The sequence below is a fragment of the Spermophilus citellus genome (genome assembly GCF_964194105.1).
Source record: "Spermophilus citellus genome assembly, chromosome: 4".
Taxonomy (NCBI): Eukaryota; Metazoa; Chordata; class Mammalia; order Rodentia; family Sciuridae; genus Spermophilus; species Spermophilus citellus.
This window is the reverse complement of record NC_138185.1, coordinates 114481689-114498386: the sequence shown is the minus strand read 5'-3', so window position 1 is coordinate 114498386 and position 16698 is coordinate 114481689. Positions and strand designations below refer to the sequence as shown.

At 51.4% G+C, this 16698-nt stretch overlaps 1 protein-coding gene across 4 annotated transcripts in view; it reads left to right on the top strand.

The window, feature by feature from the left end:
- Window positions 1-9142: 9142 nt before the first annotated feature.
- The window catches only part of SMAD6 (SMAD family member 6), a 75415-nt gene continuing 67859 nt past the window's right edge, over window positions 9143-16698 (top strand). The window contains exon 1 of one of the 4 annotated variants that reach the window (XM_081292202.1): window positions 9143-11163. In XM_081292202.1, the coding sequence (XP_081148328.1) occupies window positions 10350-11163 (814 nt within the window). In that variant the 5' untranslated portion in view covers window positions 9143-10349. The remainder of the gene's footprint in view (window positions 11164-16698) is intronic. The other 3 variants (XM_081292203.1, XM_081292204.1, XM_081292205.1) reach the window with 3 other exon arrangements.

Below are 16698 nucleotides of genomic sequence, written 5' to 3'. Positions count from 1 at the left end.
TACTGGGGATTGAACCCAGGGCCACTTAACCACTGAGCCACATCTCCAGCCCTTTTTTATATATTATATAGAGATGGGGTCTCACTGAGTTGCTGAGGCTGGCTTTGAATGTTCCATCCTCCTGCCTCAGCCTCCTGAGCTGCTGGGATTACAGGTGTGCACCACCTCACCCTGCTGAGCTGCAGTATTTTTTAAAATACCCAGGCAATTCTGATTCATAGCTAAAGCAGAGAATCTCCCAGGAGAGGTTTGACTCTTAAAGTTATTCTTTTGCTCCAGACTCATGCTAAAAGAGGGCCAGGTGACAACCCCTCCCTCAGAAGGGGCCATGACTCCTGGCTGTGGTCAGTGTTATCAATGCCTACTGTGTACCTGGCCCACCCATGGCATCCCTTCCATCTTGGGGACAAATCAGTCACTAATAGTGGGCAGTTATTAAGCATCATGCCATCTGTGTGAGCCTCAGGGTGTCATGACATTCCAGCAGAGAGAAATGGAAGTCTGGGGCATTAGCGGTGGCCTTACAGTGGTCCCGTGGATAAGCACTGAAGCCCGGATTAGATTCAGGTCTTCAGGGCTCCAAAGACAATATGAACTTCCCTGAGCCCGGCCGCCCTAAGAAGCAATGCCTGTGTAGTAACCATCAGCCATGCTCAGGGACCAGGCCCAGGCCCACTCACCCCTCAGGTATAGCATGCATAGTGCCAGAGCCCGTGGCACCTTTAAGGGGTTATGAAATATTTTAATTTTCCCTAAAATCAAAAGAAACAAAGTGAATTATAACAAATGTGTAACAATAAATCCAGCCTGGATGATATTTGTCTTTACATCTATACACTTATAGAATGTGTTTGGTTGCTATTTTTTTTTTTCATATCAGGGATTGAACCTAGGGGTGCTTAGCCACTGAGCCACATCCCCAGCCCTTTTTATTTTTTACTTAGAGATAGGGTCTCACTAAGTTCCCGAGGCTGGCCTTGAATTTGTGATCCTCCTGCCTCAGGCTCCTGAATCACTGGGATTATAGGTGAGCACCATTGCACCTGTACACAGTGCTCTGCTTAGCCCTGGAAACACTGGTGACTGTCCCCAGATGATTTGTGTTCGTGGAATGAAGGTTAAAATAAAGTTTATGCCACTGCTTCTGATGCCTGGCTCTGGGAAGGAAACGGGAGCCAACGGGCTGTCCTGGTCTGGCTCGGAAGGGAAGATGTACACACAGGAAACTGAGAGCAGGACAACACAGGACGCAGCCCCCACTGTCGTCAGCTTGTACTTCTCTCTCTTCTTGTTTTTGTCTTTTCACTTGTCACTTAGTCATGTCCTGCTTCGCAGGTAACTGTTTCATGTATCGAATTCTTCAATCAACAATTCTTTTGTTGATTTCTTCCTCTCTTCAACAAGTGTTTACTATTTTAGTCTTGTATTTATTATTTTTAAATATTTGATTTGCTTTTGAAGAGGTAACTCAGCCCATGGTGCAAAAGAACTCAGAAGATAGGGCTGGGGCTATGGCTCAGTCCGTGGAGTGCTTGCCTCACACGCGCAAGGCCTGGGTTCAATCCCCAGCACAACAACAAACCCCAAACTCAGGAGGTACTACAGGACATACACCCTGAAGACTGGGGACAGGAGGAGGGGAGGGTGTCTTTGGTCCTGGACCATTATACTGTTTAGATTTTGTACTAAGTGCAAGTATTACTGACTTAATAGAATAAACTAAAACAAGCAAGCAAGTAGACAAATGGCTGTGGGTTGAAAAGTTAGTTCACTCGCCTTCCAGCCCCCCTGGGCCCCACTCCAGAGACAGTTGTCTTTATCAGCTTATTGTATATGTTTCCGAAGACATTGTATGCATCTATAAGCACATGCACTTTTTAAAAAATGTATGCAAATTGTTCCTATTGTTGTTAGTCACTTAATATCTTGATTTTTCTTTTTTTTTTTTTTTTTTTTTTTTGTACTGGAGATTGAACCCAGGGAGATTTTACCACTGAGCTACATCCCCGGTCCTTTTTGTTTTATTTTGAGACAGAGTCTCTAAGTTGCTCAGGATGTCCCGCCTCAGCCTCAAGAGCCGTGAGGGTTACAGTGTGCACCACCACACCCAGCTAACCTGTTGATCTTTTCCTAGAGAACTGCTCTTCTTTCTCAACAGCTGCATGATATACCACAAATTATTTAGCTAGAATTTATATTGATTAAGTTAAGATTGCTTCCAATCTCTTTCATTTTTTTAAAATAAAGTAACCTTATGGAACATAACACTCCACTCAGTTGTGATATATAAAACCATATGTTTATGCGGGGAGCAGTGGTGCAATCTCAGCGACTCAGGAGGCGGAGGCAGGAGAATCCCAAGTTCAAAGCCAGCCTGAGCAACTTAGTGAGACCCTGTCTCTAAATAAAGTATAAAAAAGGGCTGGGGATGTGCCTCCCTAGTTAAGTACCCCTGGGTTCAATCCATGTTGCCAAAACCAAACAAACAACCCCCCCCCAAAAAAAAAAACATGCAAGTTCTATTTCGCTCATGTGCAAACACATCTCTATGGTATATCTGTTGACCACTATAATCCCAACCACAGGGTCAACCACTGTGGAGAAGCTGCTCCAGCTCCCTCTGGGTAGTCAATTTGGCCAAATCTATGAAAAATTTGCAATCTGTCTCCATTTCCCCTAAATTTCTGGAGTACCTCCTGGTCCTGGGTAGGGGTACAAACACAAGGAGGACTCAGATTTTTCTCGTGAGGGTGTCTCCGATGTGGACAAGTCATTTCTAGCCTGGGGAAGAAGGGATATACCAAGGCCAGGGCAGGGCAACGAAGGTAGCCTCAGGCCAGTCACTGAGGGAGGGAGAGAGAAAAAAAGATTTGTTCAGAGGAAAAGGAGGAAGGACATTCCAGGCAGATGGAGCAGCATGTGCAAAGTCTGGGGTGTCAGAGAACAGGATACAGGTGGGGTGTTCTGGGGTGTTCTGAGAGCAGGCATTCTCTTTTTCAAGATCTAGGCAGTGAGAAGGGGGAAGTGGAAGGTGACAGGTGACAGGCACCTAATAGGGCTAGAAGGCCCCTCTTGAACCTATTAAGGGTCCATTGACAAGGGTCTCAGTCTGGCAGCCTCAAGGTCATAGGAATGCTAGAAGGCTCTCTTCAGCCATGGTGTGGAGGATGAATGCAGATGTTCCCCAAATAATTTCCTAGATCCTGATGACCGGGATCCCCACACTAGGGGTCTTTGGTCCGCAGGAAGTGCCTAGTGGAAACACTTTGTTGAATTATAGCCAAGCACCTAAATCCAACTTATGCCTGGCCTTGTTTCTCAAATGTTCCTGCATTTCCCTGAAGTTTGGGGGAAACACCTCCTCCAGGGGGGCCTGGAGTCAGGTCTGAGGTCAGGGTAGGATCATGATCTGTTGCTACTCACAGCCAGTGACACTTTGAACAGTCTCCCATCTCTGTTCAGAAACTCCAAGGACTTCTGCATTCTCTTCCCTAATATATCTGAGTCAGCTTTAATATTGAAAATGAAACATATTCTTTACCCTTTGGTAGGTGCTTATTCATTGGCTTGCTGAGTTGCTGAGTCCTAAGTGTGTCAGAATTTGACTCATTCAACCCTCACCTTGGCCAAGTCAGCCCATTTTACAGATGAGGAAACAGAGTGTCCCAGAGGTTAAGTAGTTTGCAGGGTTGTCATTAATTTAGTGGTTCAACTTGGAAATGGCTTGGTAATGACTGACTCCACGCTCATTTCACTAATAATAGCTACCATTTATTGAACACTTATCAGGTGCCAGACACTGGGCATTTTGAACTTCAAAAACAACCTTCTAAGATCATGACCAGTGAAGACTCAGAAAACGCATCTCCAGTGTATCACCTGGGACCAATACTAGTGTCCCTACTGTGGATTGCTGCAGGAGGTGAAGGAAGTCAACCAAGGTCACACAGCTAAGAGTTAGACAACAGTTTTGCAGCCCAGTTCTGCTGGATCCTGTGGCCCAAGTTCTCAACCATGACCTTGTACTGCCCATGACTGTATAGGTTGCCTTGGTGGCTAAAGCAACACCTGTTCAGAGGGCCATGGTGAGGTCCCCATAATTTAGAGACAGGACCAGGAAAAATCATCCTGCCTGAGAAAAAGTAGTAAAAGGCAAGCAAACAAGAAAACATAAAAGAGGGTGAAGTTAGGAACTGGTTAGACCAGTGTTCCCATGTCTAACCATGTCTACTGCTGAGCCCCACATGATTTCAGGTGATACACAGGTAAATAGACTTATCTATTTAATATATAAACAGATTTACATATTTACTTATTTCTTCTTCTTCTTCTTTTTATTTATTTATTTATTTTTGTCAGGGGAAAGCACAAATGCAGCCCCCTACTACCGCAAATTTTAGGTAGTTGAGTTTCCTGACTATGGATAAACCACAGGGATCAGCACAGCCTTGAAGTGCACTGGCACAGTCTTGCCCTAGAGAGCCAGCTGCTGCTGCTGCTGCTCCTCCTCCTCCTCCTTCTTCTTTCTTGTTATTATTTTGGTACCTGGGACTGAATCTAGGGGCACTTAACCACTTAGCCACATTGCCAGCCCTTTTTTATATTTTATTTAGAAACAGTGTCTTGCTGAGTTGCTTAGGGCCTTGCTAAGTTGCTGAGGCTGGCTTTGAACATATGATCCCCCTGCCCTAGCCTTCCAAGTGCTGGAATTATGAGAGCCAGCTTCTTGATCATGGTATCTCCCCTGCCAGGTAAGTATGACATATTTATTTTAAAATTAGAAACGTAATTGGAACATTTGTACCTTTGTGGATATTAGAGTTTAGGACTAGGCTAAACAAAAGTTGTGAATCGATTTAAAAGATTTAAATAAATGTCAATATATGGTTTATTTTTGACCTTGGCACTTTTATCTTCCACTACACTATCCACCCTGCCCATTTTGTTCTGGTCTGTTTCTCTTCCCATTAGACTTTTTGAGCTTCGGAATTGTGCTTTGCTTCCTATAGGTTCCCTTCCTATAGAAGAGGGCTGGGTACACAGAAGGAGCTCAATAATTGAATGAACACAAATTTTAATTAATGTGACTATGCATTTTTTAAAGGAAAGAGGGTCCATAGCATTTATTAGAGTTTCGGAATTATTGTCAACCACTGCCCAAGGGTACCCCAAGTGTCCCTTTTAGGGTCATAGTGACCTATAGATTTGCCTTCCAAAGGGGTGAACACTGCCACTTAGCCAGTTAGCCCTATGGTTGTCTATAAAATTTGAGCCTAGAGCTGAATTAACAGGTGGGACCCTGCTTATCCATCAGTCTTCTGTGAAGTGGGTTATGATGAGTCAGTCTCCTTGTCCATTCATATATGATCATGGCGAGGGATGACCCTAGCTTTCTTTGTGATGTCTCTATAAGCAGTGGCCCCTAGGTCCTGCCCTCTTCCCACAACCCACAAGCAAGCTCTGCCTTGCACAATTTCTTCTCTTTCATGCCCTTCCAGCTAGTGTAGAAACTTCCCAAGGGCAAAAAACCAGTTTTCTTTTCTAGGTCTGAGTGTTAAGATGTGCACTTACCTGAAGAGCCCTAGGTTCAAGTCTCAACTCTGTTACTTACTGGCTATGTGATCAGAAACAAATCACTTCTGTGTTTTCTCTAAACAAACAAACAAACAAACAAACAAACAAGAGTCCAGGAAGAATGAGACTTCACTGTGTTATTTGGGAGGACTGGGGGAGGCAGTGCCTATAGATGCTTGGCACAGGGAGAAGCATGGAGCTCCATGAAGTGAGGGAATTTCGACTGACTTCTCCACAGGTACTTAACGGAGTATCCATTATGTGACAGGTGTAGTGCTAGGGACCCTGAAAACAGAAGGTGCTCTCTTGTGTGAGTTAGCCTCTTCAGTGGCACAGCTAGAATGACATCAAGTGGCCTGTTTCTGACTCCCCTCCCTACACACTGCTGTGGTGAGCTGTAACTGCAGCATTGCCATCTTTGCCCTAGTGGGGCTTACTTTCCAGAGGAGGGGGGAACAGATCACGAAGTGTATGGTTATGAGCTGTGGGACATGCTCTAGGGTACTTTTTATGCACAGAGTACTTTGAAGACCGAGTGGGGAGGATTCAAACAGAGGGTTCAGTTACTTCTTAGTGAGTTATTTTGTGAGTAAACTGGCTGCAGAGCCCTGAGGATGTGCAGCTGGGATCCTACCCTGCTCCTATCCTCTCCTTTCCTTATGTCCTCAGGGAATTGGAGCTTTTTTCTCTAGAGTAAGAGTGGAGGGTGGTAGGTGTGTTAGGCTGTAGCCCTGTGGCCTGCCCTGCCGGGCTGGGCTGCACACACCCTCTAGTGGCCACAATGCAAGCCAGGCACCAGGCTGCGTGAAATCCAAGGACAGTGGGACAGTCACTGACCTTCCCTTCCTGACACTGTGTCCATTCAGATGCAGTTTTCCTGTAATGAAGGCCCATTCTGGGTCCTCTCTCATTTAATTCTGGCAGCCATCTCTAGCATGATTCCCACTCCCAATTTACAGAGGTGAACCCCAAGGCTTACAGAGTTAAGGGAGGTATTGAGGGTGGGCACTGAACTCAGGCTGACCAGACTTTGCTTTCAGTGCTTTTCAGGTGGCATCTTTCTCTACCCCATCCACAATGCCACATCTCCCAGTGGCAAAAACTAAGGCTAAATTTTGCTAAGTTAGTGCCCAGAAACGAAGGTGGTCCTCCCAGGCAGGCCACTGCTTCAGTGTCTCCTGGGCTGGAGGCTGTGGAAACACAGGCACAAACATTTCTCAGAATGCTCCCCAGGAGTTCTGCAGGAAGGGATGCCATTGTGCCTCAGGGAAGTAAAGAGGGTGGAAGTAGGAGAAAGGAGCCACAGCTCACATTTTTGCCCCAGGGATATGAACCAAACATTTGTGGCCAACATTTGTGGCCACAGATCTAGCTGTGCCCTGAAGGGAGGCCCTGCAGGCTACCTGCACCTAACCCTCCTCTTCTGGCAGTCCCAACCCTTTTATTTCCTATCACAGCACAACTCTTCCCCAGTCAAAATGGATGGGTTCAAATTCTGCTGCTGCCACTAATTAGAAACTTGTGTGGTTATTTTGTGCAAGGCTTTGTGTACTAATGCCCTGATGTATAAACTGGTGGTTCCAACCATCCCCATCCCTAGTGTTGAAAAGGGAGCTGGGGTCTCTCCCTAAGACATGTTGATTCAGTAGGTGTAATATAGGTGGACCATATTCTGAAAATTGTTGCCCATATGCGCACGTGCTCGCCCTCCCCTCCCCACATCACTTCCAGCTGTTGGGGTGATGCATATGCTGGTGTATGCCCTTCTGATTTGAGCACATTAACCCACTCATCACTATCCTTATTTCAATGACAAACGAAATGGTCAAGCTCCTGTGCCTCAGTTTTCTTATCTGTACATATATACTCGTTAGGATTGTGTGAGTTATGAGACTAATTCCTGGTAATCCTTGGAAAAACGCCTTGCATACTAAAGGTCCAATAAGCATGTGTTATTTTTGTAATCCACCACCAAAGAAGCAAATACCTTCATAAAAGAAAATGCATTACATTTTGTTTCTCTTTGTATTTTAGGATGCAGTAATTTTCCAAGGGGGGAAAAGTGATGGAGGGGCCACTAAATAGGCTTCTGGAATGCACTTCTGGGATGCGGGTCACGTTGCATTTGGGGTGTTTGCTGTTTACTTGCGATCCGTGCATTTCGCAAGCACTATTACTATTACCTATGATCTCCATAGTTCTGTGAAGCACGCAGGGCAGGCATCGTAACCTGCATTTTTCAACAAAAACTGAGGGTCAGGGCAGCTATTTTCGATTTGATCAAAGTAGTATGGGATGGGCGGGGCGTTTCTCAGTTCCGATTCTTCATTCAGGAGAGTAATAGCCTCTACTAGAGAAAACGGTGTGCCTAGTACCTGGCTCCAGGTAAGGTTCAGCAATGGTTCTGAGCCTTTCCAGAGAATCCCGCCCTCCCCGCCAGAGCACACCGAGACCCGGGGACGGGACCCGGGTCGTACCGCCACACATTCACTACGCCATCCCCCAGCGTGGCACCCGAGGGAGACCCGCGCGCCGGCGCCCCTGCGGCCCCGCGGGGGAATGGCGCCCAGCCCCGGGCCAATGAGAGTAGCGGAATTTCTTTCATTCAGCGCTGGGCCCCCGCTCCTGCCCGGAAAGGGGCGGGGCGCCGCGCCGGGGGTGGGGCCGCCGCGCGCCGGGGGAGAGGGCGGTGCCGAACCCGCGGTCCGGCCAATCGGCGCCACGCCCGGGAGGGGGAGGGGGAACCAGGCCTTTTTTCCCCTCCGCGCGGGACCAATCCAGACTTTACAAGCTTGAACTTTTGCCACCCTCGGACGAGCTAGCGCGCCCGAGGAGGTACCCCGCCGCGCCGGCTCCAGAGCTGGAGCGGCCTTAACTCTTCCCGCGCCAGGCGTCCGCAGTCTGCCTCCGCGCCCTGAGTCCCATCCCTAACTCACCTGCATTCTTATGGTGAAACATTGCTGGGGAAAGCACGACCCCCTACCCACGCCCCTTTCCGAGGAGCAGAGAATAAATGCGGGAAAAGCCAGTAAGGAGCACCCAGTCTCGAGGGGTCCGGGGATGGCAGGCGGCCCGCCTCTCTCGGAAGGAGGGCAGTGGCGACTTAGAGGAGCCATGGAGGATAACACTCCCTGCCTCTACCCCACCCTCTCCAAGTCCCTACCTCTCTCGTGCCTGCCTGGAGCCCCCTTGCGCTTAGCGTCCCACGCCCCGGGTTTGGCCCAGCAGAGCAATACCCGACTCTGCTCATGGAGTATGGAACCTTGGCATCTTCACGGAAAACCCCGATACCCCAACATAACCGCCTTCAACTCCCCAGAGATGCAGGGCAGGAAGGCACACATGCGCACCCATTTTTATTATCGTGCATTCGGATGGGGGTTTGAACTGACTCTAAAGTGCAATGTGGGTTTGTAAGCTTGTGCATAAACCAGAGAGAGGCAAAATGCCCCGTTTGCGCTAGAGTCTTGGTGGGTTCGCCGAGACCTCACGCACCCACGAATGGTTTGTGTACCCCTCTGTGTGTCCGTGTACTCCCCGGTATCCGTGCCCCGGGCGCACCGAAAGCTGGAGAGCAAGCCGCGGGCGCTGTCAGGCCAGGGGCGGAGGTGCTGGGGCGGGAGTGGGGCGGGGGCCGGGGCTCGGCCCGCCCCGGGAGCCAGCCCCTCGGAGTCTCGGGCCCTGCAATGGGACGTGTTCTCCTTTAAGAGTTAAGAAACTTGAAACCTTGTTTGCGCAACAATCAGCGCCGCGGAGCCGCCAAAGTGTCTAGACTGGCATATGATGGGAGGCAGCCAATGACTCCGCGGCGCTCCTCCGGGGGCCCTCAGTGTGCGTTTGAGGAGAACAAAAAAGAGAGAGAGAGCCGAGCGGGGGAGCGAGCAAGGGAGCCGAGCCGAGAGAAAGAGCTGCCGGGCGCTGCCTCGCCAAACCTCGCAGGGACCGCGGGGCCACCGGGAGGCACTTTTGTGGAGGGGGGAGGGGGGGCGACCTCGGCAGCCGCGGCGCCCCAAGCGTCCGAGCGCAGCGTGGGGCGGGCTGCGACCTCTGCCTCGGTGGATTGCGTTTTTAATTAAGGATTCCCAGCAGCTCTTTGGGATTTTTACAGCTTCCACTCATGTGTTGACACCCGCGTTCAGGAGAAACTCGCTCCAAGTGCATCTAGCTCCTGGGACCTGAGACGGAGTTGGCCTTTCATGCATGCAAATCCAGGGATTTGGATTTTGTTTGGGATTTTTCTTTCTTTCCTTCCCCCCACCCCTTCTTTCTTTTTTGCAGGGAGTTGAGGGTATCAACAAGCCTACCTTTCGGATCCTGCAGGAAAAGCCCATGTAGTTACGCGCTTGGGTTTTAAAGGCAGGGCTTTCCAGACACATTTGGGGGTTCGACGCGAGCGCTTTGTGCTCATGGACGAGCCGCGCAACTTTTGAAGGCTCGCCGGCCCATGCAGGGTCTTTCTAACTGCGCGCTGCCTGCAGCCCCCCTAAAGCGCGGGGGCTGGAGTTAGGCCGGCCGCCGAGATCCATGTAGCCGCTGGCCAAGCGCGGACTGCGGCTCGGCGCGCGCTTGTTCCCGGCTGTCCAGCCCGGGCGAGCTCCCTCATGTTGCAGTCCTGCTGTGCCCCTTCGACGACAGGCTGTGCGCGGTCTGCACGGCGCTCCGCGGCGGAGCTTCATGTGGGGCTGCGGCCCGCGCAGCCGGCGCCTCGCTGAGGGAACGGACCCCTGGTAACCGGAGACCGCCTCCCTCCCACCCCTGGCGCCAAAGGATATCGTATGTTCAGGTCCAAACGCTCGGGGCTGGTGCGGCGACTTTGGCGAAGTCGTGTGGTCCCCGATCGGGAGGAAGGCGGCGGCAGCGGCGGCGGCGGTGACGAGGATGGGAGCTTGGGCAGCCAAGCTGAGCCGGCCCCGCGGGCACGAGAGGGCGGAGGCTGTGGCCGTTCCGAAGTCCGCCCGGTAGTCCCACGGCGGCCCCGGGACGCGGTGGGACAGCGAGGCGCCCAGAGTGCGGGGAGGCGCCGGCGCGCAGGGGGCCCCCCGAGACCCATGTCGGAGCCGGGGGCCGGCGCCGGGGGCTCCCTGCTGGATGTGGCGGAACCCGGAGGCCCGGGCTGGCTGCCCGAGAGTGACTGCGAGACAGTGACCTGCTGTCTCTTCTCGGAGCGGGACGCCGCTGGCGCGCCCCGGGACGCTGGCGACCCCCTGGCCGGGGCGGCCCTGGAGCCGGCGGGCGGCGGGCGGAGTCGCGAAGCCCGCTCGCGCCTGCTGCTGCTGGAGCAGGAACTGAAGACAGTCACGTACTCGCTGCTGAAGCGGCTCAAGGAGCGCTCGCTGGACACGCTGCTGGAGGCGGTGGAGTCCCGCGGCGGCGTGCCGGGCGGCTGCGTGCTGGTGCCGCGCGCCGACCTCCGCCTGGGCGGTCAGCCCGCGCCGCCGCAGCTGCTGCTCGGCCGCCTCTTCCGCTGGCCTGACCTGCAGCACGCCGTGGAGCTGAAGCCCCTGTGCGGTTGCCACAGCTTCGCCGCCGCTGCCGACGGCCCCACCGTGTGTTGCAACCCCTACCACTTCAGCCGGCTCTGCGGGCCAGGTGAGCGTGCCTCGCGGGGCCAAGTGAGAGCCTAGCCTTCCCCCTCCCAGCACCCTCCTCTGGCCTCCTCTCTGTGCTACTGGGGCGGGCGGGCACAGCGGCTGGCGCTCACCCAGTGCCCCTGAGCGTGAAAGCTTCCAGGAGAGGTGCCTAACCTGGCTGAGGGGAGTGAAAAGGAGAGCCAGTGAGTGTCGAGTGCACAAATCAAATGGCAACCTCATTTTAAGGTTCCAGCAATGGCTACCCATATAATGGGTACAAGTTGGAGTTTTCTCTGTGCAGCTTCAGCTTCAGTGAGAGGAGAGGGCAGACCAAAGAGAGCCCCCCCCCCAAAAAAAAATGGATGTCGTTCTTCCCACCACCCAATATCAGAATTTACTCCCAGTGGGTACCCAGGCTTCCAGCATTTGTATGAGCATGCACATGCCTATACCCAGGCTATACTGCTGTGAAGGTACCCATAAGTTGTGAAATTGGGTATATATAAATTATGGCTAGAGTGGAAAGTATTCATAAAATGTTCCACTTATTCTTTAGTACACTTTGCAGCAAAGCTTTTGTAGGGTTACTCCTCTCTCATTCCCAGCATCCCTTGGGTGTCAAATGCCAGGGTTCTCCATCATCACCATTCTCATTCTCTTGTGCTCCTCTTTCCTCTAGAGTTGAGAGTCCTGAGGCTTCTGAGACTAGGTGAGGAAGCCAGCTATTAAGTTACCTCCGAGAACTGCACTCCCCTCCTTTGTTCTCCTCTTGGGATTTCCCCTGTACACAGCATCTCCACCCTTCCTTACCTGGGCAGCCCCTGGATGCTGGAGCAGAAGTGAGGAGGGGCAGAGCTCTGGAAGGCAGGGAGCTTGCCATTCCCTCGCTCTGACCTCTGCGCTGTAGGGAACCTTCGTTAGGTGTGTGTGTGTGTGTGTGTGTGTGTGTGTGTGTGTGTGTGAGAGAATCCATTAGGTGGCATTGGGGGTTTTGCAAGAATGGGGCCAGTAGAATTCAGGCTGTTGGCCCTGGGAGTTCTTCCATTCTGACCTCCTGGGAGAGAGTCAGCACCAGCCTGGGGGCACAGAGATGGTCAGATCACAGGACTCCCGACTCAGTGTGGAAGGGGAAGGTGGGAGCCTGGATTTGTCCCAGGTGTCTTATATGTGTGGTTTTCGGGGTTGAGTGGGGGTAGTTGCTCAAAGGGAAAGGAAGTTTCCGCTCAGTGGTGATTCCTAAATAGAGGGCATTGATGGGTGTGTGTGTGTGTGTGGGGGGGGGAGACCTGCTCTCCGAATGGTCACTCCACACTGCCTTGGGCAGACCCTGAGTTGGGGTCTACACTGAGCTTCCTATGCCTGGCCACTCTTTTCAACAGCTTCCCCTGAAGAGGCTTTCTCCCTTCAGTTATTCCTGTCTCCTCCCTGTCTTTGAAAAAAGGGGCCCATATATGATGGTCTTGTTCCTGATTATTTTCTAGTAGGAGATGGATGGTGGGGTCTACTCCACTCTTCTAGTAGGCCCTTGCAGGTACTTTCTCTTTCACCATGTCAGTGTGCTGGCAAATGTTTGTTGAGCATTTACTCTGTGCCAGGCACCATGCTAGGTGCTGCAACTGGTGAAGTAGAAATGTGAGTAGGATCTACGCCTTCAAGAAATAATCCTGGGAAGGAGAGAGAGATGGGAAGAGGGGAAGAAGCAAAGGGGGCAGGGTCAATGGTCTGAACCACTAGCAGTGCTGTAGGTGTGTTCATATAGAATTTGCCTTCAGGAGCTCCACACCTCTAACCTGGAGCAGCCTTGTAGGAAGGGTCAGAGGAGGAGCTGGCCAGCAGGACCAAGAGGCCAGGCAAGCTCAGCTGGGTGGGCAGGAAGGGGAGGAGCAAAAAAACGTTGAAGGCAACAGACAATCCCATTCCCACTCCTATTCCTTAAACTAGGAGTTGGCCTGGGCTGTGGTTTGAGTTTGCTAGACTTGGGCAGTTGTAAGTTTGAAGGAGAACTGGAAAACGGCAGTAGAACAGTTCTTAACCCTAGACTCTGGTCCTACGCTTTGCCCAGCCAATGACCAGCAACTTGACCTTGGATGAGTTACCTCCCCTAAACGTCTCCCTATGGTTCAGTGGGGGTGGCTGTAGGAACGTTTCCCAAGTCTAATTCTAGACTGAGCATTGGTTCTTGGCTTGCTTCTGCCCCCCAGAAGGAGGCGCTGTTGCAGGGGCAGCAGTGTCCCCAGTCTGTTCCTCTGCTTCTTTGCTTGCTGCTAGCCTGTGAGGCCCCCAGTCAGTCACACTGGAGGCAGGCTGGAGAGACTGATGGCCTGAGGAATCTTCAGTGTGCGCCGGGGTGGACCCTTTTGCCTTTCCTGGGACTGAGAACTGGGGAAGCCCTCTGCTGCCCACCCCGCCCCCGCTGTCTGGCCGCCATCCTGGCTCCTGAAGCTGGGCGGGCGCTGAGCCCTGCATAGCTAGGGCTCAGCCGTGCGCGCCCTGATAAGGAGACTGTTCTTTCCAGCTTGGGTGGGGGGAGGACTGGGGCATGGGACAGACAGACAGACAGACACTCACACAGAGCAGACGCATGGCTGGAGTAAAGTACACAGGAACACCCAGCATGGAAGGACTGAGGAACACCCACCTGGCACCAGTCACCAGTGTTCCTCCCCACCCCAGCCAGCCCTACAAGAGCCCCAGTGACAGGAGGCCATTTCCTGGGCAGTGTGGACCCCTGCGGTTCAGAGTCAGTCCTGCTTGTCCATCAACTTGCTTTGAGGCAAATTTCCCTCTCAAGGCCTATTTTCCCATCTGTAAAGTTGGGGGCTGGACAGAGCCCCCGAGGTCTGATGGGTGCACAGGCCTTCCTCCCCTCCACTTACCCTGGCCCCTGTGCTTGTCTCAGAAACGGGGGTCTTGGGTGGAGGGCGCACCCTGTGTGCCAGGCTCTCTGCTGGGCACTGCTTGGCCCCTGGGAAGTCAGGCCCCAGCTCAGCCTCCTTCCTGCCAGCCTTTCTGCTCAGGGCTAAGGCAGTGCGCTGAGCCCGGTGGGTGCCTATGTGGACGGAAATGTGGAGAAATACTTTAATCACAGCTCTGACCTGTGTTTATAGAGCTCCTTTCTCCTGAAAGTATCCATTAACTTTGGAGTAAATCTCCTGCTCTTTGCTTCACCACTTTTTTTTTCTTTCTGTAATTATATTCAGTAAATTACTATTATCCAAATTGTGCCCGGGAAAGAGACAGAGTGAGAGAGTATTTCTAAACGACTGGAGGAGGCCGCCTAGGAAAACACAGGGTTCCCAGGCCAGGGCTGAGGAATTAGAACGGGCTAGAAAGTTTTCCTTTTATTTGGCCTGGCATTATCCCTTTGAAATGAGATCAATTTCAAGTTGGGCTTCCAGGCCCCCGCCCCGCCCGGCTCACGGCTCACGGGCCCCTAGGCCTGCCCGTCTGCTCCTTGCTCCTCCTGGAGGTGAGGAAGGGGTGATAATGTGCAGTTTGCCTCTTGCTGGCGCCAGCCGGCCGCGCTGTTTATCTGGCTGCGGGGGAATCTGGGCAATTAGGCTCAGCCGGCCTTAAAGTGCCAGGAGCTCCTTTTCTGTGTCTCCCATCCTGGGGCTTGGGGTTGAGCCTCTAGGTTCTGGGGGAGGAGGGGAAAGGTGCCTGGGAAGCCCCCTCCTCGTTCTCAGCCACCCCTTGGGAGGGGGAAAATTCAAGGCCACCGAGCTATGTGAATCCTTTCTTAAGCAAGATGCTGACGTCCCAAACTGCAGCTTTGCCAGGTGCAGGGAGAGGCTGTGAACTTTCCTCTGGCTTCAAATGTAGGTCTAGATCGCAGAAGGGAGTAAGTCCCCCCTAGGGGCTAACCCAAGGCCTGTCTGGGCTGAGCTGGGCTGAGCTGAGCACCAACTTGGGTGCCCTCGGCCCCTGGCTGACTACTCTCCCTTCTGAAGGAAGTTGGAGGAGATTCCTGAAGTGAATGCCTCAGGCTAGGTGTCTGCAGGGATTGGAGTTTCTGAAGCCTTTCTCTTTTTCTATTAGGTCCATTTCTTTCAGAGGGGCCTTCAGGGCACTAGAAGTTCTGTTCAGGTTTAGAGCATATAAATCATTTTAAAATCACAACTTTTGCAAGTTTTAGGATCTCTTCTAAGAGGGCAATAGACCGAGGGCCTATGACTCACAGGATCTCTTCCTGATCCTTTGTCTCACCTCTCAAGTGTCCCACCAGAGGGTCCACCTTACCTGCCTGAGACAGTGTCCTGGAGCCCCATTCTTACAGATTCAGGGGGTGGGGCCTGGCTCCATGGAAGTGGAGTGGGAGTGGCAGTTAAGAATGATCTAGAGGGCTGGGGATGTGGCTCAAGTGGTAGTGGGCTCTCCTGGCATGCGTGCGGCCCGGGTTCGATCCTCAGCACCACATACCAACAAAGATGTTGTGTCCGCCAAGAACTAAAAATAAATAAATAATTAATAATAAAAAAAAAGAATGATCTAGAATTGTATATAGCACATTTTTCTTAATGGCAAAATGGGGAAACAACCCAAATGTCCATTAGCTGATGAATGGATAAACAAAATGTGGTACATCCACAAGGTGGAATATCATTCAGCTATAAAAAAGAGTGAAATACTAATACATGGTACAACATAGGTGAACCTTGGAGCATTATGCTGAGTGAAAGAAGCCACACACAAAAGACTACAAACTGCATGATTGCATTTGTATGAAACTTCCAGAATAGGTATTTGTAGAGACTAGTCAGTGCTTGCTTAGAGCTTAGGACTGGGGTATAGGAAGTTTACTGCTAATGGGGACAGTTTCTTTTTGCAGTAATAAAACCATCCTATAATTATATTGTGGTGATAGTCTCACAACTCTGTGAATATACTAAAAATCACTGATTTGTATACTTTAAAAGGTTGAATCTCATGATCTGTGAATTATATCTCAAAAATGTTAAAAAGAATTATCTGGTATTGGTTTCCAACTGGCCTCCCCCTTTTTCAGTCAAAGTAGAATAGCAGCTGCAGTTACCTTCATGTGTGGCCTTGGGTAGGTCATTTTCCTGGCTGGACATCAAGTGTCCTATCAGTTAAATGGAGTTGAGTAGACAGGCTCAGTGGTGCACACCTGTAATCCCAGCTACACAGGAGGATCACAAATTCAAGGTCATCCTGGGCAACTTACCAAGACTCTGTCTCAAAATGAAAAAAGATGAAAAAAAAAATGCTGGGGATGTAGCTCAGTGGTCAAGCACTTGCCTAGCATGCTCAAGACCCCGGGTTTAATACCCAGCACTGAAAAACAAAAAACAAAAACCAAAAAAACAAGAGCTGGGCGTGGTGGGCCCCTAGGTAGGCCCCTTTTGTCTCTGATGTTCTGGGTCCCAGTCTCCACTAGAGTTGGTAAACAACCTGTGCAGACTTCTTTGCTGGAGCCAGCAAGGGCCTGGTGAAGTTCCTCCTGAGAGCTTTTCTGTCTTTTGCTAGCTGGCATGTCTGCATTTCAGGTTCATAGATTTTCTTTCTGTCTCATCGATGGTTTTAGAAACCCACA